The sequence below is a fragment of the Bombina bombina genome, chromosome 4, assembly GCF_027579735.1.
Source record: "Bombina bombina isolate aBomBom1 chromosome 4, aBomBom1.pri, whole genome shotgun sequence".
NCBI lineage: Eukaryota > Metazoa > Chordata > Amphibia > Anura > Bombinatoridae > Bombina > Bombina bombina.
This window is the reverse complement of record NC_069502.1, coordinates 165,179,199-165,205,649: the sequence shown is the minus strand read 5'-3', so window position 1 is coordinate 165,205,649 and position 26,451 is coordinate 165,179,199. Positions and strand designations below refer to the sequence as shown.

Genomic DNA, 26,451 nt, shown 5'->3' with positions numbered 1-26,451 from the left:
AATCAGGTCACCTAAATGGAAGGCACCACGGCTTGCAAAACCTTTCTCCCAAAAATAGCCTCAGAAGAAGCAAAAGTATCAAATTTGTAAAATTTAGAAAAAGTGTGCAGTGAAGACCAAATCACTGCCTTACATATCTGATCAACAGAAGCCTCGTTCTCGAAGGCCCATGTGGAAGCCACAGCCCTAGTGGAGTGAGCTGTGATTCTTTCAGGAGGCTGCCGTCCGGCAGTCTCATAAGCCAATCGGATAATGCTTTTAATCCAGAAGGAGAGAGAGGTAGAAGTTGCTTTTTGACCTCTCCGTTTACCAGAATAAACAACAAACAAAGACAAAGTTTGTCTGAAAACCTTAGTAGCTGCTAAGTAAAATTTGAGAGCACGAACTACATCCAAGTTGTGCAACAAACGTTCCTTCTTTGAAACTGGATTAGGACACAAAGAAGGCACAACTATCTCCTGGTTAATGTTTTTGTTAGAAACAACTTTTGGAAGAAAACCAGGTTTAGTACGCAAAACCACCTTATCTGCATGGAACACCAGATAAGGAGAAGAACACTGCAGAGCAGATAATTCTGAAACTCTTCTAGCAGAAGAAATTGCAACCAAAAACAAAACTTTCCAAGATAATAACTTAATATCAACGGAATGTAAGGGTTCAAACGGAACCCCCTAAAGAACTTAAAGAACTAGGTTGAGACTCCAAGGAGGAGTCAAAATTTTGTAAACAGGCTTGATTCTAACCAGAGCCTGAACAAAGGCTAGAACATCTGGCACAGCTGCCAGCTTTTTGTGAAGTAACACAGACAAGGCAGAAATCTGTCCCATCAAGGAACTTGCAGATAATCCTTTTTCCAATCCTTCTCGAAGGAAGGATAGACTCTTAGGAATCTTAACCTTGTCCCAAGGGAATCCTGCAGATTCACACCAACAGATATACCAAATTATGTGGTAATTTTTCTGGTTACAGGCTTTCAGGCCTGAACAAGAGTATTAATAACAGAATCTGAGAACCCTCGCTTTGATAAGATCAAGCGTTCAATCTCCAAGCAGTCAGCTGGAGTGGGTCGAACGGACCTAGAACAAGAAGGTCTCGTCTCAAAGGTAGCTTCCATGGTGGAGCCGATGACATATTCACCAGATCTGCATACCAAGTCCTGCGTGGCCACGCAGGAGCTATCAAAATCACCGACGCCCTCTCCTGATTGATCCTGGCTACCAGCCTGGGGATGAGAGGAAACGGCGGGAACACATAAGCTAGTTTGAAGGTCCAAGGTGCTACTAGTGCATCCACTAGAGCCGCCTTGGGATCCCTGGATCTGTACCCGTAGTAAGGAACTCTGAAGTTCTGACGAGAGGCCATCAGATCCATGTCTGGAATGCCCCACGGTTGAGTGACTTGGGCAAAGATTTCCGGATGGAGTTCCCACTCCCCCGGATGCAATGTCTGACGACTCAGAAAATCCGCTTCCCAATTTTCCACTCCTGGGATGTGGATAGCAGACAGGTGGCAGGAGTGAGACTCCGCCCATAGAATGATTTTGGTCACTTCTTCCATCGCTAGGGAACTCCTTGTTCCCCCCTGATGGTTGATGTATGAACTTGGCCCTCGCTAGCTGAGGCCAAGCTTTGAGAGCATTGAATATCGCTCTCAGTTCCAGAATATTTATCGGTAGAAGAGATTCTACCCGAGACCAAAGACCCTGAGCTTTCAGGGATCCCCAGACCGCGCCCCAGCCCATCAGACTGGCGTCGGTCGTGACAAGGACCCACTCTGGTCTGCGGAAGGTCATCCCTTGTGACAGGTTGTCCAGGGACAGCCACCAACGGAATGAGTCTCTGGTCCTCTGATTTACTTGTATCTTCGGAGACAAGTCTGAATAGTCCCCATTCCACTGACTGAGCATGAACAGTTGTAATGGTCTTAGATGAATGCGCACAAAAGGAACTATGTCCATTGCCGCAACCATCAAACCTATCACTTCCATGCACTGCGCTATGGAAGGAAGAGGAACGGAATGAAGTATCCGACAAGAGTCTAGAAGTTTTGTTTTTCTGGCTTCTGTCAGAAAAATCCTCATTTCTAAGGAGTCTATTATAGTTCCCAAGAAGGGAACCCTCGTTGACGGAGATAGAGAACTCTTTTCCACGTTCACTTTCCATCCGTGAGATCTGAGAAAGGCCAGGACAATGTCCGTGTGAGCCTTTACTTGAGGAAGGGACGACGCTAGAATCAGAATGTCGTCCAAGTAAGGTACTACAGCAATGCCCCTTGGTCTTAGCACCGCCAGAAGGGACCCTAGTACCTATGAGAAAATCCTAGGAGCAGTGGCTAATCCGAAAGAAAACGCCACGAACTGGAAATGCTTGTCCAGGAATTCAAACCTTAGGAACCGATGATGTTCCTTGTGGATAGGAATATGTAGATACGCATCCTTGAAATCCACCTTGGTCATGAATTGACCTTCCTGGATGAAAGGAAGGAGTGTTCGAATGGTTTCCATCTTGAACGATGGAACCTTGAGAAACTTGTTCAAGATCTTGAGATCTAAGATTGGTCTGAACGTTCCCTCTTTTTTGGGAACTATGAACAGATTGGAGTAGGACCCCATCCCTTGTTCTCCTAATGGAACAGGATGAATCACTCCCATTTTTAGCAGGTCTTCTACCCAATGTAAGAATGCCTGTCTTCTTATGTGATCTGAAGACAACTGAGACCTGTGGAACCTCCCCCTTGGAGGAAGTCCCTTGAACTCCAGAGAATAACCTTGGGAGACTATTTCTAGCGCCCAAGGATCCAGAACATCTCTTGCCCCAGCCTGAGCGAAGAGAGAGAGTCTGCCCCCCACCAGATCCGGTCCCGGATCGGGGGCCCGCATTTCATGCTGTCTTGGTAGCAGTGGCAGGTTTCCTGGCCTGCTCTCTTTTGTTCCAGCCTTGCATAGGTCTCCAGGCTGGATTGGCTTGAGAAGTATTACCTTCCTGCTTAAAGGACATAGCCCTTGGGGCTGATCCGTTTCTGCGAAAGGGACGAAACTTAGGTTTATTTTTGGTCTTGAAAAGACCTATCCTGAGGAAGGGCGTGGCCCTTGCCCCCAGTGATATCAGAGAAAATCTCTTTCAAGTCAGGGCCAAAGAGTGTTTTCCCCTTGAAAGGAATGTCAAGCAATTTGTTCTTGGAAGACGCATCCGCTGCCCAAGATTTTAACCAAAGCGCTCTGCGCCACAATAGCAAACCCAGAATTTTTTCGCCGCTAACCTAGCCTATTGCAAGGTGGCGTCTAGGGTGAAAGAATTAGCCAATTTAAGAGCACGAATTCTGTCCATAATCTCCTCATAAGAAGAAGAATTACTAATAATCGCCTTTCCTAGCTCATCAAACTAGAAACACGCGGCTGCAGTGACAGGGACAATGCATGCAATTGGTTGTAGAAGGGAACCTTGCTGAACAAACATCTTTAGCAGACCTTCTAATTTTTTATCCATAGGATCTTGGAAAGCACAACTATCTTCTATGGGTATAGTGGCGCGCTTGTGTAGAGTAGAAACCGCCCCCTCGACCTTGGGGACTGTCTGCCATCAGTCCTTTCTGGGGTCGACTATAGGAAAACAATTTTATAAATATGGGGGGAGGTACTAAAGGTATACCGGGCCTGTCCCATTCTTTACTAACAATGTACGCCACCCGCTTGGATATAGGAAAAGCTTCGGGGGGCCCCGGGGCCTCTAAGAACTTTTCCATTTTACATAGTGGTTCTGGAATGACCAGATAATCACAATCATCCAAATTGGATAACACCTCCTTAAGCAGAGCGCGGAGATGTTCCAACTTAAATTTAAAAGTAATCACATCAGGTTCAGCTTATTGAGAAATGTTTCCTGAATCTGAAATTTCTCCCTCAGACAAAACCTCCCTGGCCCCCTCAGACTGGTGTAGGGGCCCTTCAGAAACCATATCATCAGCGTTCTCATGCTCTACAGAATTTTCTAAAACAGAGCAGTCGCGCTTTCACTGATAAGTGGTCATATTGGCTAAAATGTTTTTGATAGAATTATCCATTACAGCCGTTAAATGTTGCATAGAAAGGAGTATTGGCGCACTAGATGTACTAGGGGCCTCCTGTATGGGCAAGACTGGTGTAGACGAAGGAGGGGATGATGCAGTACCATGCTTACTCCCCTCACTTGAGGAATCATCTTGGGCATCATTTTTACTAAATTTTTTTATGACATAAAATACATATAGTTAAATGAGAAGGAACCTTGGTTTCCCCACAGTCAGAACACAATCTATCTGGTAGTTCAGACATTGTAAACAGGCATAAACTTGATAACAAAGCACAAAAAACGTTTTAAAATAAAACCGTTACTGTCACTTTAAATTTTAAACTAAACACACTTTATTACTGCAATTGCGAAAAAGTATGAAGGAATTGTTCAAAATTCACCAAAATTTCACCACAGTGTCTTAAAGCCTTAAAAGTATTGCACACCAAATTTGGAAGCTTTAACCCTTAAAATAACGGAACCGGAGCCGTTTTTATATTTAACCCCTTTACAGTCCCTGGAATCTGCTTTGCTGAGACCCAACCAAGCCCAAAGGGGAATACGATACCAAATGATGCCTTCAGAAAGACTTTTCTGTGTATCAGAGCTCCACACACATGCAGCTGCATGCCATGCTGTCCTCAAAAACAAGTGCGCCATACCGGCGCGAAAATGAGGCTCTGACTATGATTAGGGAAAGCCCCTAAAGAATAAGGTGTCAAAAACAGTGCCTGCCGATATAATCATATCAAAATACCCAGAATAAATGATTCCTCAAGGCTAAATATGTGTTAATAATGAATCGATTTAGCCCAGAAAAAGTCTACAGTCTTAATAAGCCCTTGTGAAGCCCTTATTTACTATCTTAATAAACATGGCTTACCGGATCCCATAGGGAAAATGACAGCTTCCAGCATTACATCGTCTTGTTAGAATGTGTCATACCTCAAGCAGTAAGAGACTGCACACTGTTCCCCCAACTGAAGTTAATTGCTCTCAACAGTCCTGTGTGGAACAGCCATGGATTTTAGTTACGGTGCTAAAATCATTTTCCTCATACAAACAGAAATCTTCATCTCTTTTCTGTTTCTGAGTAAATAGTACATACCAGCACTATTTTAAAATAACAAACTCTTGATTGAATAATAAAAACTACAGTTAAACACTAAAAAACTCTAAGCCATCTCCGTGGAGATGTTGCCTGTACAACGGCAAAGAGAATGACTGGGGTAGGCGGAGCCTAGGAGGGATCATGTGACCAGCTTTGCTGGGCTCTTTGCCATTTCCTGTTGGGGAGGAGAATATCCCACAAGTAAGGATGACGCCGTGGACCGGACACACCTATGTTGGAGAAATTACCCTTTACTGCAAGCATGATGCCAGTCGTTATTAAATCACTGCAATCAGGCTTACCTCAAATATATCAGGCACTGTCAGCATTTTCTAGACTTATTATCTCTCTAGAAAAAAATATACTGAACATACCTCAAGGCAGTCGATTCTGCAGGCCGTTCTCCCAGCTGAAGTTTTCCCATACACTTCAGTTATGTGTGAGAACAGCAGTGGATCTTAGTTACAACCTGCTAAGATCATCAAAAACCTCAGGCAAAACACTTCTTCTAATTTCTGCCTGAAATAAAAACAGTACAACTCCGGTACCATTTAAAAATAACAAACTTTTGATTGAAGATAAACTACACTAAGTCACCACATCTCTCTAGCTACTTCCCTTGTCGAGAGCTGCAAGAGAATGACTGGAGGTGGCAGTTAGGGGAGGAGCTATATAGACAGCTCTGCTGTGGGTGATCCTCTTGCAGCTTCCTGTTGGGAAGGAGAATATCCCACAAGTAATGGATGATCCGTGGACTGGATACACCTTACAAGAGAAAATTGGGTTTTATGTCCCTTTAACTCTCATGAGATTTCATAGTAAACTTCCTTAAAATGAATAGGGAAATAAGATGAGTGTGCACATAAGCTCGCTCCTTCCGCTGTCCCGGGACAGACATACTGAGTTGCTGCTTAGAAGTCCTTTACAATGGGATGTGGCTACTGTGGAACTTTTGAGGTAAAATCTCTTTTTGACATAGAGATGTTCAGGTGATATTTTCTAGTCAGCTTTTTACAGCTATGCTGCATCACTTTCAAGTGTTTCAACATTTGGGTATCATGGCCCTTTAAGTATAATCTACTGTATAATGCTTTCTTTATTACAACAATGAAACAAACTTTTAGATGGGCTCAGGACCTGTGCACATGGAACACTATATGACAAGAATACTTTTAATAATATACATTTACAAGAGCCCTTGATAGCAGCAGTGTTTGCTGTCATGTAATGATCCAGACATGTGCATGCCACCTATCTAAGTATGCACAACTAATACCATGAGAACAAAGCAAACTAATTATTATAAGATAAAGCAAAAATTAACTTTTTAAGGTCTCTGATAAAAAATGAAATAAATAAAAAAAATAAACTTTCCAATTTGCTTGTACTGTTGGTATCCTTTGTTAAAGACAAAGCCTAGGTAGGCTCACAAGCATGGATGTCTGGCACTTTATGACAGCAGTGTTTGCAACAATGTTTGTACTGACCTTATACATTATTGCAAACGCTGCTGCCTTGCTTGTTCTTTTGGTATCCTTTGCTGAAGACAAAGCCTAGGTAGGCGCAGAAGCACGCACATGTCTCTAGCACTCTATGGCAGCAGTGTCAGCAACAATGTTTGTACCAACTTAAATGCACAAGCGCTTCTAGTTCAATTTGAAATGCACTGCTATACATTTCATATTAACTTTTGGCGTCTGTTAATTTGCTAAGAAGCCAACATGCAAGAATCTCACACACACACACACGATCACAAAGAACAGCACTAACAATGGACGGATCTACTTACAGATTCTCTCGGTAGTAGGTAAAACCTATGAAAGGCAGCTGGTTCCCAGAAAAGGCTTTTGGAATTGGAAAGGTCTCGACATCTCCTTTGTCATCCTCGATTTCATCAAAATTACTGCTGTCAATGTCACTGCTCAACTCGGGCACAACAGGGGCAGCGGCTGAAAAGGGAGATACAGAATAAATAATGTAGCTGTCAGCTAATAAGGGCAAATCCTGTCTTATTTAAAATAATAACTTATCTTACCCTGAGTAAGACAGAAAACTGGGAATCCAGCCATCAACAGCAAGTGCAGAAGAGCCAGAACAATTGCTCCAAAAAAGTCAGAAACAGTGACTTGCCCACTGATCAAAGACTATGAATTAATTTATTCCACCACCTAGGATACTGGAATCTCTGGTCAAGTGTACACACTGCTGTTTTGTCAGTACGCTGCCTTAAGCAGATGTGTCCCAGTCATTTAAAAGTAAAAACTGTAAAACATTTTATTATATGAGAAGTAACTAACATTCTCATTATGTGATGCCACATAATGAGAATGTTGGTTACCCATTGGAAAATTGGTTACCCAATGTACAACTGGGGTAACCAATTTTCCAATGAGACTCATCCATAGAGATGTAAAAAGCTGCACTACATTAATTAGGTTTGCTACTTTGTCTTTTAAAACAAAAAAACACAACATATAGTGCGCTACTACCCAGCTCAAACTATTAGGTCTGAGCACACAAAATGCAATAACATATATATCTGATAGTGCTATTTCACTGTAAACGCTTATCAACTTATAAGTGTTCGTATATATGTCCTTTTTCTATTAGGTAAAATGTTGGATTATAATTTGATCGTGGGGGTTCTTTACATCCCTTCTATTCAGCGTGTCTTATATTGCAGCTTCTCAGCACAGTCCCATCAAAGACTCGTTTACCAAACAGCTGAAAGATATGAAGATAGAGAAGCGCAGCACGCTCTAAGTGTAATCCGTATGATAATATTCTTAAAATTCCCCTTCCCCAGGGTATTACTCACAAGATAGGTCTCTACAATGTGCGCATCGGTTGTACACAACCATGTAGCTTGTTTGTTCCCACCGTTCGTCAGATCCACCTCCTTCTATGACGTCTGGAATGGCTGTCCAACCGGAGGGCTTGTTTCTCTTTCCAACCAGGATCCGCAATCAAACATATATGAATGGGAAACTACTCCAGTGTTTCAATAGAACACGTTTATTACAAGTATATGTTAAAATAGAACGACTTACAGATATTAGCCTCTCAGCTCACCATATAGGTGCCCACAATAATGAGCCCTGGTAGCCTCCCTGAGACCAAGTTGAAAAAGTTTCTGGAACAGAAACAAAACGTACGTAGAGAAGTTCTATATATATATTTAACTTGGTCTCAGGGAGGCTACCAGGGCTTATTATTGTGGGCACCTATATGTGAGCTGAGAGGCTAATATCTGTAAGTCGTTCTATTTTAACATATACTTGTAATAAACGTGTTCTATTGAAACACTGGAGTAGTTTCCCATTCATATATGTTTGATTGCGGATCCTGGTTGGAAAGAGAAACAAGCCCTCCGGTTGGACAGCCATTCCAGACGTCATAGAAGGAGGTGGATCTGACGAACGGTGGGAACAAACAAGCTACATGGTTGTGTACAACCGATGCGCACATTGTACAGACCTATCTTGTGAGTAATACCCTGGGGAAGGGGACTTTTAAGAATATTAGCATACGGATTACACTTAGAGCGTGCTGCGCTTCTCTATCTTCATATCTTTCAGCTACTTTGTCTTTTGATAAAACAATCATTTAGATGCATTCAAAATTCTGCTCCCAGATAGAAAGGGGCCAGTTGCCAGATTGGCTATTTTTTCCAAGGTTGGATAACCTATCCCAACTAGGCAACAGTGAGGTTTCTGATGAAAGGGGTAACACCTATCCCCTAAACACAGCACTAAAAAACAAAATTTATGCTTACCTGATAAATTTCTTTCTTTCCGGATATGGTGAGTCCACAACGTCATCAATTACTAATGGGAATATCACTCCTGGCGAGCAGGAGACGGCGATAAGCACCACAGCAAAGCTGTTAAGTATCACTCCCCTACCCATTATCCCCAGTCTTTTGACCAAAGGGATATGGAAAAAGGAATAACACAAAGGTGTAGGGGTGCCTAAGGTTTAGTCAAAAATATGGGTGGGGTCGTGAACTCACCATATCCGGAAAGAAAGAAATGTATCAGGTAAACATAAATTTTGTTTTCTTTCCTAACATATGGTGAGTCCACGACGTCATAAATTACTAGTGGGAACCAATACCCAAGCTAGAGGACACAGATGATTAGGGAGAACAAGACAGGCAGACCTAAACAGAACTCCCAAAAGAGGCCTCAGCCCGAGGCAAAAGTATCAAATTTTTAAAAATTTGGAAAAAGTATGCAGAGAGGACCAAGTTGCAGCCTTGCAAATCTGTTCCACAGAAGCTTCATTTTAGACATCCCTCCTGGAATGAGCCGTAACTCTCTCAGGAGGCTGCTGCCCAGCAGTCTCATAAGCAAAACGAATCATACTTCTCAACCAAAAAGAAAGAGAAGTAGCAGTAGCCTTCTGACCCTTACAATTTCCCGAGAAACAAACAAAAAGGGCAGAAGACTGGCGAAAATCCTTAGTCGCCTGTAAATAGAATTTTAAAGCACGCATAACATCCAAGTTGTGTAACAGACGCTTCTTATGAGAAGGAGGACTGGGACAGAGGGAAGGAACAACAATTTCCTGATTAATATTTCTAACCGAAACTACCTTAGGAAGAAAACCCAACCTAGTATGCAAGACCACCTTATCCGCATGAAAGATAAGGTAAGGTGAATTATACTGCAAAGCTGAAAGTTCCGAAACTCTCCTTGCAGAAGAAATAGCAACAAGAAACAAAACCTTCCAAGATAACAATTTAGTATCTATGGAATGCATTAGCTCAAATGAAGCCTGCTGCAAAACTTTACGAACAAGGTTAAGACTCCAAAGAGGAGTAACCGACTTAAACACAGGCCTGATTCTGACCAAGGCCTAAAAAAGGATTGAACATTTGGCACAACCGCCAAACGTTTATGTAACAGAATAGATAAAGCAGAAATCTGACCTTTCAGAGTACTGACTGACAACCCCTTCTCCAGACCCTCCTGGAGAAAAGATAAAATTCTAGGAATCCTAACCCTACTCCAAGAGTAGCCCTTAGATTCACACCAATAAAGGTATTTACGCCATACCTTATGGTACATTTTTCGAGTAACAGGTTTGCGAGCCTGTATCATGATCTCAATGACCGACTCAGAAAAACCACGCTTAGACAAAACTAAGCATTCTATCTCCAAGCAGTCAGTTTCAGAGAAATGAGATTTGGATGGAAGAATGGACCCTGAGTTAGAAGGTCCTTCCTCAGAGGAAACCTCCAAGGTGGGAGAGATTACATTTTCACTAGGTCTGCATACCAGATTCTGCGAGGCCATGGAGGAGCTATTAGAATTACCGATGGTCTCTCCTGTTTGATACAAGCAATGGCTTGTGGAAGAAGTGCAAACGGAGGAAAACAGATAAACTAGACCGAACCCCCAAAGAACCGACAGAGCACCTATCAGAACTGCCTGCGGATCTCTTGACCTTGAACCGTGCCTTGGAAACTTGGCATTCTGCCAAGACGCCATCAGATACAACTCCGGTACCCCCCCCATTTGAAGGTTAACCTGGAGAACACCTCCGGATGGAGAGATCACTCCCCGGGATGAAATGTCTGTCTGTTGAAGAAATCTTCTTCCCAGTTGTCCACTCCTGGAATGTGGATGGCAGATAGACTGAATAATCCGAGCCACCTCCCACATGGCTAAGGAACTCCGAGTTATTTCCCTGGTGGTAGATGTAAGCCACTGAGGTGATATTGTCCGACTGAAATCTGATAAAGCGGGCTAAAGCCAACTGAGGCCAAGATATCAGAGAATGGTAAATCGCTCTCAACTCCAAGATGTTTATGGGGAGAGCAGACTCCTCCCGAGCCCATAATCCCTGCGCCCTTAACAAGTCCCAGACTGCTCCCCAGCCTAGCAGGCTGGCATCGGTGGTCATGATCACCCAAGGTCTCCGGAAGCATGTGCCCTGAGACAGATGTTCCTGAGAAAACAACCACGGTAGAGAGTCTCTCGTTGACACATCTAGAGCTATCCTCTGAGAAAGATCCGAATGGTTTACGTTCCATTGCTTGAGCATGCATAACTGCAGAGCTCTCAAATGGAATCGAGCAAAGGGAATGATGTCCATGGAAGCGACCATCAGACCAATCACCTCCATACATTGAGCTACTGATGGCTGAACAATAGACTGAAGAGAGAGGCAAGCAGAGACAATTTTGGATTTTCTGACCTCCGTCAGAAAAACTTTCATAGATAGGGAATCTATTATAGTCCCTAAAAACACCACCCTTGTAGCTGGAACAAGGGAACTCTTTCCCAGATTCACTTTCCATCCGTGGGAACGTAGAGAAGACAACAAGATCTCTGTATGGGAATTTGCTTGTTGAAAAGATGTCACCTGAACCAATATGTCGTCTAAGTAAGGCGCCACTGCAGTTCCCTGAGACCAGCTTTTTACAGCTATGCTGCATCACTTTCAAGTGTTTCAACATTTGGGTATCAGGGCTCTTTAAGGGCAGAAAACAAAGAGTCTTAGTAAATGGAGTTCATTCAGCAGAGGGGGGGCTGTTACTAGTGGTGTTTCTCTAAGGGGTCAGTTCGGGGGCCTGTTTTGTTTAACATATTTATCTGTAATATCAGCAAAGGGCTTCAGGGGAAAGTATGTCTGTTTGCAGATGATACAAAAATTTGAAACAGTGTGGATGGGGGGGGGGAATTATTATTTCAGATGATTTAAAATGTAGTAAACAATGTAGTACTTCAGAGCGTAAGGCCAGCAGAATGCCTGGATGTATTAGTAGATGTATTTGCAGCAGAAATAGTAAGGTTCTTATGCCACTTTATAGATCATTAGTTAGGCCTCATCTCGAGTATTGTGTATAGTTCTGGAGGCTATATCTTCAATAATTTGAGGAAGCACTTCTTTACAGAAAAAGTGATTGATTTATGGAATAAACTTTCTCAACAGGTAGTAATGACAAACACTGTGGAGGACTTTAAAAATGTCTGGGACAAGCATAAGGCTATCCCTACGAACTAGATAAGTTTATACTGTAAGGTAATATCGGGCACACTTGCTGGGCCTATGGCTCTTATCTGCCATCAATATCTATGTTTCTACTCCTTACAGAGACCTGTAGAAAAAAGAAAGAACAGAGTAACCAACTCTGGCTTTCTATACCTAGGGCAGCAATATGTTAGGAAACAAAGAAAGCACAACCTTACAACTTCCTAACTGCTTTAAAGACACCATTACTCTGCTACAGAGATTGACATGGACACAGCAAAACCCCAAATCCTTGCTTGCAGGGAAAATATCCAAAAAACAGAATTTATGTTTACCTGATAAATTTCTTTCTCCAACGGTGTGTCCGGTCCACGGCGTCATCCTTACTTGTGGGATATTCTCCTCCCCAACAGGAAATGGCAAAGAGCCCAGCAAAGCTGGTCACATGATCCCTCCTAGGCTCCGCCTACCCCAGTCATTCGACCGACGTTAAGGAGGAATAATAGCATAGGAGAAACCATATGGTACCGTGGTGACTGTAGTTAAAGAAAATAAATTATCAGACCTGATTAAAAAACCAGGGCGGGCCGTGGACCGGACACACCGTTGGAGAAAGAAATTTATCAGGTAAACATAAATTCTGTTTTCTCCAACATAGGTGTGTCCGGTCCACGGCGTCATCCTTACTTGTGGGAACCAATACCAAAGCTTTAGGACACGGATGAAGGGAGGGAGCAAATCAGGTCACCTAAATGGAAGGCACCACGGCTTGCAAAACCTTTCTCCCAAAAATAGCCTCAGAAGAAGCAAAAGTATCAAACTTGTAAAATTTGGTAAAAGTGTGCAGTGAAGACCAAGTCGCTGCCCTACATATCTGATCAACAGAAGCCTCGTTCTTGAAGGCCCATGTGGAAGCCACAGCCCTAGTGGAATGAGCTGTGATTCTTTCGGGAGGCTGCCGTCCGGCAGTCTCGTAAGCCAATCTGATGATGCTTTTAATCCAAAAAGAGAGAGAGGTAGAAGTTGCTTTTTGACCTCTCCTTTTACCTGAATAAACAACAAACAAGGAAGATGTTTGTCTAAAATCCTTTGTAGCATCTAAATAGAATTTTAGAGCGCGAACAACATCCAAATTGTGCAACAAGCGTTCCTTCTTTGAAACTGGTTTCGGACACAGAGAAGGTACGATAATCTCCTGGTTAATGTTTTTGTTAGAAACAACTTTTGGAAGAAAACCAGGTTTAGTACGTAAAACCACCTTATCTGCATGGAACACCAGATAAGGAGGAGAACACTGCAGAGCAGATAATTCTGAAACTCTTCTAGCAGAAGAAATTGCAACTAAAAACAAAACTTTCCAAGATAATAACTTAATATCAACGGAATGTAAGGGTTCAAACGGAACCCCCTGAAGAACTGAAAGAACTAAATTGAGACTCCAAGGAGGAGTCAAAGGTTTGTAAACAGGCTTGATTCTAACCAGAGCCTGAACAAAGGCTTGAACATCTAGCACAGCTGCCAGTTTTTTGTGAAGTAACACCGACAAGGCAGAAATCTGTCCCTTCAGGGAACTTGCCGATAATCCTTTTTCCAATCCTTCTTGAAGGAAGGATAGAATCCTAGGAATCTTAACCTTGTCCCAAGGGAATCCTTTAGATTCACACCAACAGATATATTTTTTCCAAATTTTGTGGTAAATCTTTCTAGTTACAGGCTTTCTGGCCTGAACAAGAGTATCGATAACAGAATCTGAGAAACCTCGCTTCGATAAAATCAAGCGTTCAATCTCCAAGCAGTCAGCTGGAGTGAAACCAGATTCGGATGTTCGAACGGACCCTGAACAAGAAGGTCTCGTCTCAAAGGTAGCTTCCAAGGTGGAGCCGATGACATATTCACCAGATCTGCATACCAAGTCCTGCGTGGCCACGCAGGAGCTATCAAGATCACCGACGCCCTCTCCTGATTGATCCTGGCTACCAGCCTGGGGATGAGAGGAAACGGCGGGAACACATAAGCTAGTTTGAAGGTCCAAGGTGCTACTAGTGCATCCACTAGAGCCGCCTTGGGATCCCTGGATCTGGACCCGTAGCAAGGAACTTTGAAGTTCTGACGAGAGGCCATCAGATCCATGTCTGGAATGCCCCACAGCTGAGTGACTTGGGCAAAGATTTCCGGATGGAGTTCCCACTCCCCCGGATGCAATGTCTGACGACTCAGAAAATCCGCTTCCCAATTTTCCACTCCCGGGATGTGGATAGCAGACAGGTGGCAGGAGTGAGACTCCGCCCATAGAATGATCTTGGTCACTTCTTCCATCGCTAGGGAACTCCTTGTTCCCCCCTGATGGTTGATGTACGCAACAGTCGTCATGTTGTCTGATTGAAACCGAATGAACTTGGTCCTCGCTAGCTGAGGCCAAGCCTTGAGAGCATTGAATATCGCTCTCAGTTCCAGAATATTTATCGGTAGAAGAGATTCTTCCCGAGACCAAAGACCCTGAGCTTTCAGGGATCCCCAGACCGCGCCCCAGCCCATCAGACTGGCGTCGGTCGTGACAATGACCCACTCTGGTCTGCGGAATGTCATCCCTCGTGACAGGTTGTCCAGGGACAGCCACCAACGGAGTGAGTCTCTGGTCCTCTGATTTACTTGTATCTTTGGAGACAAGTCTGTATAGTCCCCAGTCCACTGACTGAGCATGCACAGTTGTAATGGTCTTAGATGAATGCGCGCAAAAGGAACTATGTCCATTGCCGCTAACATCAACCCGATCACTTCCATGCACTGAGCTACGGAAGGAAGAGGAACGGAATGAAGTATCCGACAAGAGTCCAGAAGCTTTGTCTTTCTGGCCTCTGTTAGAAAAATCCTCATTTCTGAGGAGTCTATAATTGTTCCCAAGAAGGGAACCCTTGTTGACGGGGATAGAGAACTCTTTTCCACGTTCACTTTCCAGCCGTGAGATCTGAGAAAGGCCAGGACGATGTCCGTGTGAGCCTTTGCTCGAGGGAGGGACGACGCTTGAATCAGAATGTCGTCCAGGTAAGGTACTACTGCAATGCCCCTTGGTCTTAGTACCGCTAGAAGGGACCCTAGTACCTTTGTGAAAATCCTTGGAGCAGTGGCTAATCCGAAAGGAAGCGCCACAAACTGGTAATGTTTGTCCAGGAATGCAAACCTTAGGAACCGATGATGTACCTTGTGGATAGGAATATGTAGATACGCATCCTTTAAATCCACCGTGGTCATGAATTGACCTTCCTGGATGGAAGGAAGGATAGTTCGAATGGTTTCCATCTTGAACGATGGGACCTTGAGAAATTTGTTTAAGATCTTGAGATCTAAGATTGGTCTGAACGTTCCCTCTTTTTTGGGAACTATGAACAGATTGGAGTAGAACCCCATCCCTTGTTCTCTTAATGGAACAGGATGAATCACTCCCATTTTTAACAGGTCTTCTACACAATGTAAGAACGCCTGTCTTTTTATGTGGTCTGAAGACAACTGAGACCTGTGGAACCTCCCCCTTGGGGGAAGTCCCTTGAATTCCAGAAGATAACCCTGGGAGACTATTTCTAGCGCCCAAGGATCCAGAACATCTCTTGCCCAAGCCTGAGCGAAGAGAGAGAGTCTGCCCCCCACCAGATCCGGTCCCGGATCGGGGGCCAATATTTCATGCTGTCTTGGTAGCAGTGACAGGTTTCTTGGCCTGCTTTCCCTTGTTCCAGCCTTGCATTGGTCTCCAAGCTGGCTTGGCTTGAGAAGTATTACCCTCTTGCTTAGAGGACGTAGCACTTTGGGCTGGTCCGATTTTACGAAAAGGACGAAAATTAGGTCTATTTTTTGCCTTGAAAGGCCTATCCTGAGGAAGGGCGTGGCCCTTACCCCCAGTGATATCAGAGATAATCTCTTTCAAGTCAGGGCCAAACAGCGTTTTCCCCTTGAAAGGAATGTTTAGTAACTTGTTCTTGGAAGACGCATCAGCCGACCAAGATTTCAACCAAAGCGCTCTGCGCGCCACAATAGCAAACCCAGAATTCTTAGCCGCTAACCTAGCCACTTGCAAAGTGGCGTCTAGAGTGAAAGAATTAGCCAATTTGAGAGCATTGATTCTGTCCATAATCTCCTCATAAGGAGGAGAATCACTATCGAGCACCTTAATCAGTTCATCAAACCAGAAATATGCAGCTGTAGTGACAGGGACAATGCATGAAATGGGTTGTAGAAGGTAACCCTGCTGAACAAACATCTTTTTAAGCAAACCTTCTAATTTTTTATCCATAGGATCTTTGAAAGCACAACTATCCTCTATGGGTATAGTGGTGCGTTTGTTTAAAGTAGAAACCGCTCCCTCGACCTTGGGGACTGACTGCCATAAGTCCTTTCTGGGGTCGACCATAGGAAACAATTTTTTAAATATGGGGGGAGGGACGAAAGGAATACCGGGCCTTTCCCATTCTTTATTAACAATGTCCGCCACCCGCTTGGGTATAGGAAAAGCTTCTGGGAGCCCCGGCACCTCTAGGAACTTGTCCATTTTACATAGTTTCTCTGGAATGACCAACTTTTCACAATCATCCAGAGTGGATAATACCTCCTTAAGCAAAATGCGGAGATGTTCCAACTTAAATTTAAATGTAATCACATCAGATTCAGCCTGATGAGAAATGTTCCCTGAATCAGTAATTTCTCCCTCAGACAAAACCTCCCTGGCCCCCTCAAACTGGATTAGGGGCCCTTCAGAGATATTAATATCAGCGTCGTCATGCTCTTCAGTAACTAAAACAGAGCAGCCACGCTTACGCTGACAAGGGTTCATTTTGGCTAAAATGTTTTTGACAGAATTATCCATTACAGCCGTTAATTGTTGCATAGTAAGGAGTATTGGCGCGCTAGATGTACTAGGGGCCTCCTGAGTGGGCAAGACTCGTGTAGACGAAGGAGGGAATGATGCAGTACCATGCTTACTCCCCTCACTTGAGGAATCATTTTGGGCATCATTGTCATTATCACATAAATCACATTTATTTAAATGAATAGGAATTCTGGCTTCCCCACATTCAGAACACAGTCTATCTGGTAGTTCAGACATGTTAAACAGGCATAAACTTGATAAGAAAGTACAAAAAACGTTTTAAAATAAAACCGTTACTGTCACTTTAAATTTTAAACTGAACACACTTTGTTACTGCAATTGCGAAAAAACATGAAGGAATTGTTCAAAAATCACCAAATTTTCACCACAGTGTCTTAAAGCCTTAAAAATATTGCACACCAAATTTGGAAGCTTTAACCCTTAAAATAACGGAACCGGAGCCGTTATAAGCTTTAACCCCTTTACAGTCCCTGGTATCTGCTTTGCTGAGACCCAACCAAGCCCAAAGGGGAATACGATACCAAATGACGCCTTCAGAAAGTCTTTTCTAAGTATCAGAGCTCCTCTCACATGCGACTGCATGCCATGCCTCTCAAAAACAAGTGCGCCACACCGGCGCGAAAATGAGACTCTGCTTATGCTTTGGGAAAGCCCCTAAGAAATAAGGTGTCTAATACAGTGCCTGCCGATATTATTATATCAAAATACCCAGATAAAATGATTCCTCAGGGCTAAATATGTGCTAATAATGAATCGATTTAGCCCAGAAAAGTCTACAGTCTAAATAAGCCCTTGTAAAGCCCTTATTTACGATCGTAATAAATATGGCTTACCGGATCCCATAGGGAAAATGACAGCTTCCAGCATTACATCGTCTTGTTAGAATGTGTCATACCTCAAGCAGCAAGAGACTGCACACTGTTCCCCCAACTGAAGTTAATTGCTCTCAACAGTCCTGTGTGGAACAGCCATGGATTTTAGTTACGGTTGCTAAAATCATTTTCCTCATACAAACAGAAATCTTCATCTCTTTTCTGTTTCTGAGTAAATAGTACATACCAGCACTATTTCAAAATAACAAACTCTTGATTGAATAATAAAAAACTACAGTTAAACACTAAAAAACTCTAAGCCATCTCCGTGGAGATGTTGCCTGTACAACGGCAAAGAGAATGACTGGGGTAGGCGGAGCCTAGGAGGGATCATGTGACCAGCTTTGCTGGGCTCTTTGCCATTTCCTGTTGGGGAGGAGAATATCCCACAAGTAAGGATGACGCCGTGGACCGGACACACCTATGTTGGAGAAAAGGAAATTAATTTCTTCAGACACCAAACTTCACCTGGAGCAGGGTGGTCTTCCTCTCTGATGCCATTATCCACAAAAGGCCATGACACAGCGTATTTGAAGGTGGTAATGTTGTGCATTCAAATTAATGGTTTGTGTCCATCAAACTTCCTGTACTGTTGAGGTAAGAGTTTATGCACTCTTGTTCCCATCAGTTAATAAAACAAATTGCAGGTATCAAAATAAATGTAAGGGCTGGTTGAGTGTAAAAAACATAAATTATGCTTACCTGATAATTTCCTTTTCTTCTGATGGAAAGAGTCCACAGCTGCATTCGTTACGTTGGGGAAAATAAGAACCTGGCCACCAGGAGGATGCAAAGACACCCCAGCCAAAGGCTTAAAACACTCCTCCCACTCCCCTCATCCCCCAGTCATTCTGCCGAGAAACGAGGAACAGTAGAAGAAATATCAGGGTGAAAGGTGCCAGAAGAATATAAGGACGCCCCACATAAAATTACAGGTGGGGAGCTGTGGACTCTTTCCATCAGAAGAAAAGGAAATTATCAGGTAAGCATAATTTATATTTTTCTTCTTAAATGGAAAGAGTCCACGTCTGCATTCATTACTTTTGGGAAAACAATACCCAAGCTATAGAGGACACTGAATGCCAAGACGGGAGGGTACAATAGGCGGCCCATACTGAGGGGACCAGGCCTGAACCTCTACCCAATAAAAAAAAACCTGCTTCGTCTGAAGCCGAGAAAATTTTAAAAGGAAAAGCCCCAATGACACTGACTTGCAGTTAGTCCAGAAGCCAAACTAGAGACCGCAAAAGGACTCGCCTGAGCCAACAGTCCTCCAGAAGACACCGTCACACAACAAACGGTTCCCCACCGCTCACCCACAACAAATGAAGGGAACACTAGCCGAAACCCCCAAGGGGACAAGGCAAAGGAGAACCGAGGAAACCGAAAGGTCCCCTAATACAAAAAAGAACACCTCAAAGAGTGAGCCCAGCTCACAGAGACCCAAAGGGACCAAACAGGGAAAGGAGGCCACTCCTATACCAAGCAAAACTGGGGATAAAACCGGGCACAGAGACGGAACAGACGTCTCTGCAATATCCTGCAAGCATTGAATGCCACTAAAGAGGCAAAGTCCTCCCAGTTTCTGACCATAGAATACCAAGGAATTCGACCATGAAAAAGTGTGTAATACACCCAGGTGAGAAATCCCAAGTTTGAGAACACAGAGTCCATAAAAGGACGACACAGAGGGTACTTGCGAGGAATAAGAAGCAGTCAAGCAAGAAACACACCGCAAAAGCAACCCCAGGACAGAGGGCACGCTCCAGGCAATCTAAGTCGCCGGACCTACACACAGGTCCCTAAAAAGTGGAACACAAAACCTCAATCGAGGACCCCCAAGAAGGAGAGTATACCCTCAGAACCCGAAGGAAGAGTAAACCCTCTTCTGAAATCAATGGAGCAAGGTGAAAAAAAAATCAATACCTTAGCAGACTGAGCTAACAGGATAGACTCAACAAGCTCACACATCCAGAGGAGACTGCGACCCGAACGCAGCGCCTTAGACCGCTCGGCCATCCTGACCTGCAGATCAACACCCAGCTGGACCAACCCAGCCTCAGGGATCCAACACAGGGGAACAAAGAATCCCAAAACAGGTACAGGAACGAACGTAAGGACACAGAAATCCCCACAGAGTACAACCCAACTCTGAAAACAGACAACAAGGCCATAGACCGTAGAATCTATATAGGGAGAATATCCCCTAAAGAAAAGGGATGATGCCAGAAGGGCAACAACTCCTCAAGGCCTGAAGCCACCGGCTAATGGGAAGATAAATTCCCAACACAGATGTCCTAGAAAAGGACCCCCCTACAAATAGCTTGCCAAGCAGAAGCATAGCCAACCCATTCGCCTGCAGAGCAGGGAATCCACGGGAACACTGGCAAGCTGACCAGGGGAATGCAACCCTAAGGCGCACCAGAAATTGGACATGCAGCGCCAGCAGCTGGGTATGAACCAACAACCCTTGAGGCGCAAGCCACACAGCTAAACACAAGATGACATGGGCTACTCTTGTGGCAAAAAGAAAAAAAAACTCTGAAAACCAACACGTCTCTGCCAACCTCCTGGGGTGAAAGGCACAGAATGACTGGGGATAAGGGGAGTGGGAGGAGCATTTAAGCCTTTGGCTGGGTGTCTTTGCCTCCTCCTGGTGGCCAGGTTCTTATTTTCCCAAAAGTAATGAATGCAGCTGTGGACTCTTTCCATTTAAGAAGAAAATAGATGACAGTTTGTGAAATTCTACATATCTATCGTTAAACAATTTAATACACTCTAGAAGATACATTTTATTACAGGGAACACAGTAAAAGATAGAGAAAAAACTCACAGTGCACTGTCACTTTAATGTCGGTGCAAATGAACATATCTGCAGCAGTACAAAATCCCATACTTATGCATGTGTATTGAGAAAATATGCTTACCTAATAATTTCATTTCCATCTTTGCGAGGAGAGAACAGGGCTTCATTCATTACTTGTGGGAAATACAAAACCTGGCTACCAGGAGGAGGCATCAAACTTGTAAAACTTTGTAAAGGTATGTAAAGAGGACCAGGTAGCCGCCTTACAAATCTGCTCCATAGAGGCCTCATTCTTAAAGGCCCAAGAAGAAGTCACAGCTCTAGTTGAGTGAGCTGTAATCCTCTGAGGAGGCTTATGTCCCGCAGTCTCATAAGCCAAACGAATCATACTCCTCAGCCAAAAAGATAGGGAAGTAGAAGAAGCCTTCTGCCCTTTGCGCTTCCCTGAATAGACAACAAACAAAGCTGAAGTCTGTCTGAAATTCTTCATAGCCTGAAGATAGAATTTCAAGGCTCGAACCACATAGAAGATGTAAAGTAACCGTTCCTTTAAAGAAGATGGTTTAGGACACAAGGAAGGAACCACAATTTCCTGATTAATGTTGTGAACAGACACAACCTTAGGAAGAAACCCCAATCCAGTGCGAAGAACAGCCTTATCTGCATGGAAAAACAGATAAGGAGGTTCACATTGTAAGGCAGCTAATTCAGGCACTCGTGCCGAAGCAATGGCAAGACGAAAAAGAACATTCCAAGACAGAATCTTGATGTGAAGAGAATGCATAGGCACGAACGGAGGCCCCTGCAAAACCTTCAGAACCAGATTCAAACCTGAACAAAAGACTGAATATCAGGGAGCTCAGCGAGCTTCTTGTGTAACAGCACAGATGGAACTGAAATCTGTCCCCTTAAGGAACTGGCGGCAAGTCCTTTCTCCAGACTGTCCTGGAGGAAGGAAATAATTCTGGATACCCTGACCTTATGCCAGGAATATCTTCGAGATTTACACCAGAGTAAGTAGGTCCTCCACACCTTATGATAGATGCAACGGGTAACAGGCTTTCTGGCTTGAATGAGAGTATCAATCACCCTCTCAGAAAAACCTCTTCTGGCTAAGACTAGGCGTTCAATCTCCCCGCAGTCAGCCTCAGAGAATCTAGATTCTGATGCACAAAGGGGCCCTGTTCCAGCAGATCCTTGTTACAGGGCAACCTAGATGGAGGGGAGGATGACATCCTCACTAGGTCCGCAAAAACCGTCCTCTGTGGCCACGATGGAGCAATCAGAATAGTTGACGCCTGCTCCTGTTCTATGTGTGCCACTACACGAGGTAGAAGTGGTAATGGTGGAAAAATTACACTAGGTTGAATCCCCAAGGCAGTGCTAAGGCATCTATCAGTTCCGCCTGGGGATCCCTAGACCGTGACCTGTATCTGGGTAGCTTGAAGTTGAGTCTGGACGCCATGAGATCTATCCCCGTAGCCCCCCAACTGTTGCAAATCTCCGCAAACACTTCGGGGTGAAGAGACCATTCCCTCGGATGAAACGATTGTCTGCTGAGAAAATCCGCTTCCCAGTTGTCCACACCCGGAATGTGGATCGCTGATAGCGAGCAGTCGTGGGCCTCCGCCCACTCCAGAATCTGAGACACTTCCCTCATGGCTAGGGAGCTTCTAGTACCCCCCCTGACGGTTGATGTAAGCCACCGACAAACTTAGGAGGGGCCAAGCCCCCAGAGTGTTGAAGATCGCCCGAAGTTCCAGGATGTTGATCGGGAGAAGAGACTCCTTCCAATTTCATCTGCCCTGTACCTTCCTGGCACCCCAAATCGCTCCCCAACCCGAGAGACTCACGTCCGTAGTCACGATCTTCCAAGATGGTCAGAGGAAAGATGTCCCTTGGGACAGCTGATCTGGATGGAGCCACCAAGAGAGATTCCCTCGACCCATTGTCCAGAGAGATCAGTTGGGATAGGTTAGAATGATCGCTGTTCCACTGCTTCAGCATGCACAGCTGAAGAGGCCGGAGATGGAACCTAGCGAAGGGAATGACATCTATAGTGGATACCATGAGCCCAATCACCTCCATGCACCGGGCCACTGATTGCCTTGAGGAGGATTGAAGGGCAAGACAGCTGGAGACAATCTTGCAATGTCTCTTGTCTGTTAGGAATATCTTCATGGCAACAGAGTCTATTATCGTGCCCAGGAACTCCTCTCTGGTACTGGGAACCAGAGAACTCTTCCTGAGTTCACTTCCAACCATGAGATTGCAGAAGAAGAAGAATTCTCAAATGAACCTCTGCCAACTGGTAGGACAGAGCCTGAACCAGAATGTCGTCCAGATAAGGTGCCATTGCAATTCCTCTGGATCTCGCTACCGCAAGCAGAGCTCCCAGAACCTTCGTGAAGATTCTTGTAGCGTTACCCAACCTGAAGGGAAGAGCTACAAACTGGAAGAGCTAATCCAGAAAGGCGAACCTTAAGAACCTGAAGTGATCCTTGTGGATTGGAACATGAAGGTAAGCATCCTTCAAGTCTATTGTGGTCATAAACTGGCCCTCTTGAACTAGGGGCAGTATTGACCTTATCGTTTCCATTTTGAACGATGGAACCGACAGAAACTTGTTTAAACACTTTAAGTCTAGAATTGGGTGAAACGTGCCCTCCTTCTTTGGTACCACGAAATGGTTTGAATAGTACCCTAAACCCCTTTCTGCTAGAGGTACCGGTACAATTACTCCTAGAGAGGAGAGATCCCTCACGCACTCTAGAAAAGCATTTTTGTTTCTGGATTTGATGAGAGATTTGACAAGAGGAATCTGTCCCTGGGAGGATGGGTCCTGTAACCCTGGGCAACAACTTACAGAACCTAAAGATCCTGAATGTCTCTCCACCAAGTCTCTGCGAAAATAGAGAGTCTGCCCCCTACTAGATCCAGAGACAGATCAGGGGCCGCCCCTTCATGCCGATTTTGTCTCGGTGGGCTTCTTGCTCTGTTTGGATTAATTCCAAGACTGAGATGGTTTCCAAGATCCCTTGGACTGCTCAGGCTTTGCGGCAGGTTGCTGTCGTTGGGACTTGTCCGAACGAAAGGGACGAAAATTAGGACCCTTAAGTTTATTCTTTTTATTCTGTGGAAGAAAGGCATCCTTGCCCCCTGTGACCGTGGATTTGATAGAGTCCAGGCCTAGACCGAAAAGTATCTTTCCCTTAAATGGAAGGAATAGTAATCTAGATTTGGACGTCATGTCAGCTGACCACGACTTCAAACACAGGGCCCTCTGGGCCAGAACAGAAGAACCTTATGTCTTAGCATTCAAGCAGATAATCTGCATATTAGCATCACAAATAAACAAATTTGCAACCCTCATGGGCTTAATTCTTTCATGAATTTAATCGAGAGGAGTCTCCACCTCGATAGTCTCTGACAGAGAGTCGCACCAATAGGTAGAAGTTCCCGCCACCGCAGCAACCACGGCTGCAGGTTGAAAAAACATAATTTATGTAAGAACTTACCTGATAAATTCATTTCTTTCATATTAGCAAGAGTCCATGAGCTAGTGACGTATGGGATATACATTCCTACCAGGAGGGGCAAAGTTTCCCAAACCTCAAAATGCCTATAAATACACCCCTCACCACACCCACAAATCAGTTTAACGAACAGCCAAGAAGTGGGGTGATAAGAAAAAAGAGCGAAAGCATAAAAAATAAGGAATTGGAATAATTGTGCTTTATACAAAAAAATCATAACCACCACAAAAAAGGGTGGGCCTCATGGACTCTTGCTAATATGAAAGAAATGAATTTATCAGGTAAGTTCTTACATAAATTATGTTTTCTTTCATGTAATTAGCAAGAGTCCATGAGCTAGTGACGTATGGGATAATGACTACCCAAGATGTGGATCTTTCCACGCAAGAGTCACTAGAGAGGGAGGGATAAAATAAAGACAGCCAATTCCGCTGAAAAATAATCCACACCCAAAATAAAGTTTAAATTGAAATTATAAGCAGAAGATTCAAACTGAAACAGCTGCCTAAAGTATTTTTCTACCAAAAGCAGCTTCAGAAGAAGAAAACACATCAAAATGGTAGAATTTAGTAAAAATATGCAAAGAAGACCAAGTTGCTGCTTTGCAAATCTGATCAACCGAAGCTTCATTCCTAAACGCCCAGGAAGTAGAAACTGACCTAGTAGAATGAGCTGTAATCCTTTGAGGCAGAGTTTTACCCGACTCGACATAAGCATGATGAATTAAAGATTTCAACCAAGATGCCAAAGAAATGGCAGAGGCCTTCTGACCTTTCCAAGAACCGGAAAAGATAACAAATAGACTAGAAGTCTTTCGGAAATTCTTAGTAGCTTCAACATAATATTTCAAAGCTCTAACTACATCCAAAGAATGCAATGATCTCTCCTTAGAATTCTTAGGATTAGGACACAATGAAGGAACCACAATTTCTCTACTAATGTTGTTAGAATTCACAACCTTAGGTAAAAATTAAAAAGAAGTTCGCAACACCGCCTTATCCTGATGAAAAATCAGAAAAGGAGACTCACAAGAAAGAGCAGATAATTCAGAAACTCTTCTGGCAGAAGAGATGGCCAAAAGGAACAAAACTTTCCAAGAAAGTAATTTAATGACCAACGAATGCATAGGTTCAAACGGAGGAGCTTGAAGAGCCCCCAGAACCAAATTCAAACTCCAAGGAGGAGAAATTGACTTAATGACAGGTTTTATATGAACTAAAGCTTATACAAAACAACGAAAATCAGGAGGATTAGCAATCTTTCTGTGAAAAAGAACAGAAAGAGCAGCGATTTGTCCTTTCAAGGAACTTTCAGACAAACCTTTCTGCAAACCATCCTGAAGAAACTGTAAAATTCTCGGAATTCTAAAAGAATGCCAGGAAAAATGATGAGAAATACACCAAGAAATATAAGTCTTCCAGACTCTATAATATATCTCCCTAGATACAGATTTACGAGCCTGTAACATAGTATTAATCACAGAGTCAGATAAACCTCTTTGACTAAGAATCAAGCGTTCAATCTCCATACCTTTAAATTTAAGGATTTGAGATCCTGATGGAAAAAAGGACCTTACGACAAAGTTTAGTCTTAACGGAAGAGTCCACGGTTGGCAAGAGGCCATCCGGACAAGATCCGCATACCAAAACATGTGAGGCCATGCTGGAGCTACCAGCAGAACAAACGAGCATTCCTTCAGAATCTTGGAGATCACTCTTGGAAGAAGAACTAGAGGCGGAAAGATATAAGCAGGATGATACTTCCAAGGAAGTGACAATGCATCCACTGCTTCCGCTTGAGGATCCCTGGATCTGGACAGATACCTGGGAAGTTTCTTGTTTAGATGAGAAGCCATCAGATCTATTTCTGGAAGTCCCCACATTTGGACAATCTGAAGAAATACCTCTGGGTGAAGAGACCATTCGCCCGGATACAACGTTTGGCGACTGAGATAATCCGCTTCCCAATTGTCTATACCTGGGAAATGAACCGCAGAAATTAGACAGGAGCTGGATTCCGCCCAAACCAGAATTCGAGATACTTCTTTCATAGCCAGAGGGCTGTGAGTCCCTCCTTGATGATTGATGTATGCCACAGTTGTGACATTGTCTGAAAACAAATGAACGATTCTCTCTTTAGAAGAGGCCAAGACTGAAGAGCTCTGAAAATTGCACGGAGTTCCAAAATATTGATTGGTAATCTCACCTCCTGAGATTCCCAAAC

The 26,451-nt window shown here is 43.9% G+C and overlaps 1 protein-coding gene across 3 annotated transcripts in view; it reads right to left on the bottom strand.

Moving 5' to 3' along the window:
- ROCK2 (Rho associated coiled-coil containing protein kinase 2) overlaps positions 1-26,451 on the bottom strand; it is a 653,542-nt gene that overhangs the window by 203,835 nt on the left and 423,256 nt on the right. For all 3 annotated transcript variants that reach the window (XM_053709676.1, XM_053709677.1, XM_053709678.1), the window contains exon 9: positions 6,947-7,106. In XM_053709676.1, coding sequence (XP_053565651.1) covers positions 6,947-7,106 — 160 coding nt within the window. The remainder of the gene's footprint in view (positions 1-6,946; positions 7,107-26,451) is intronic.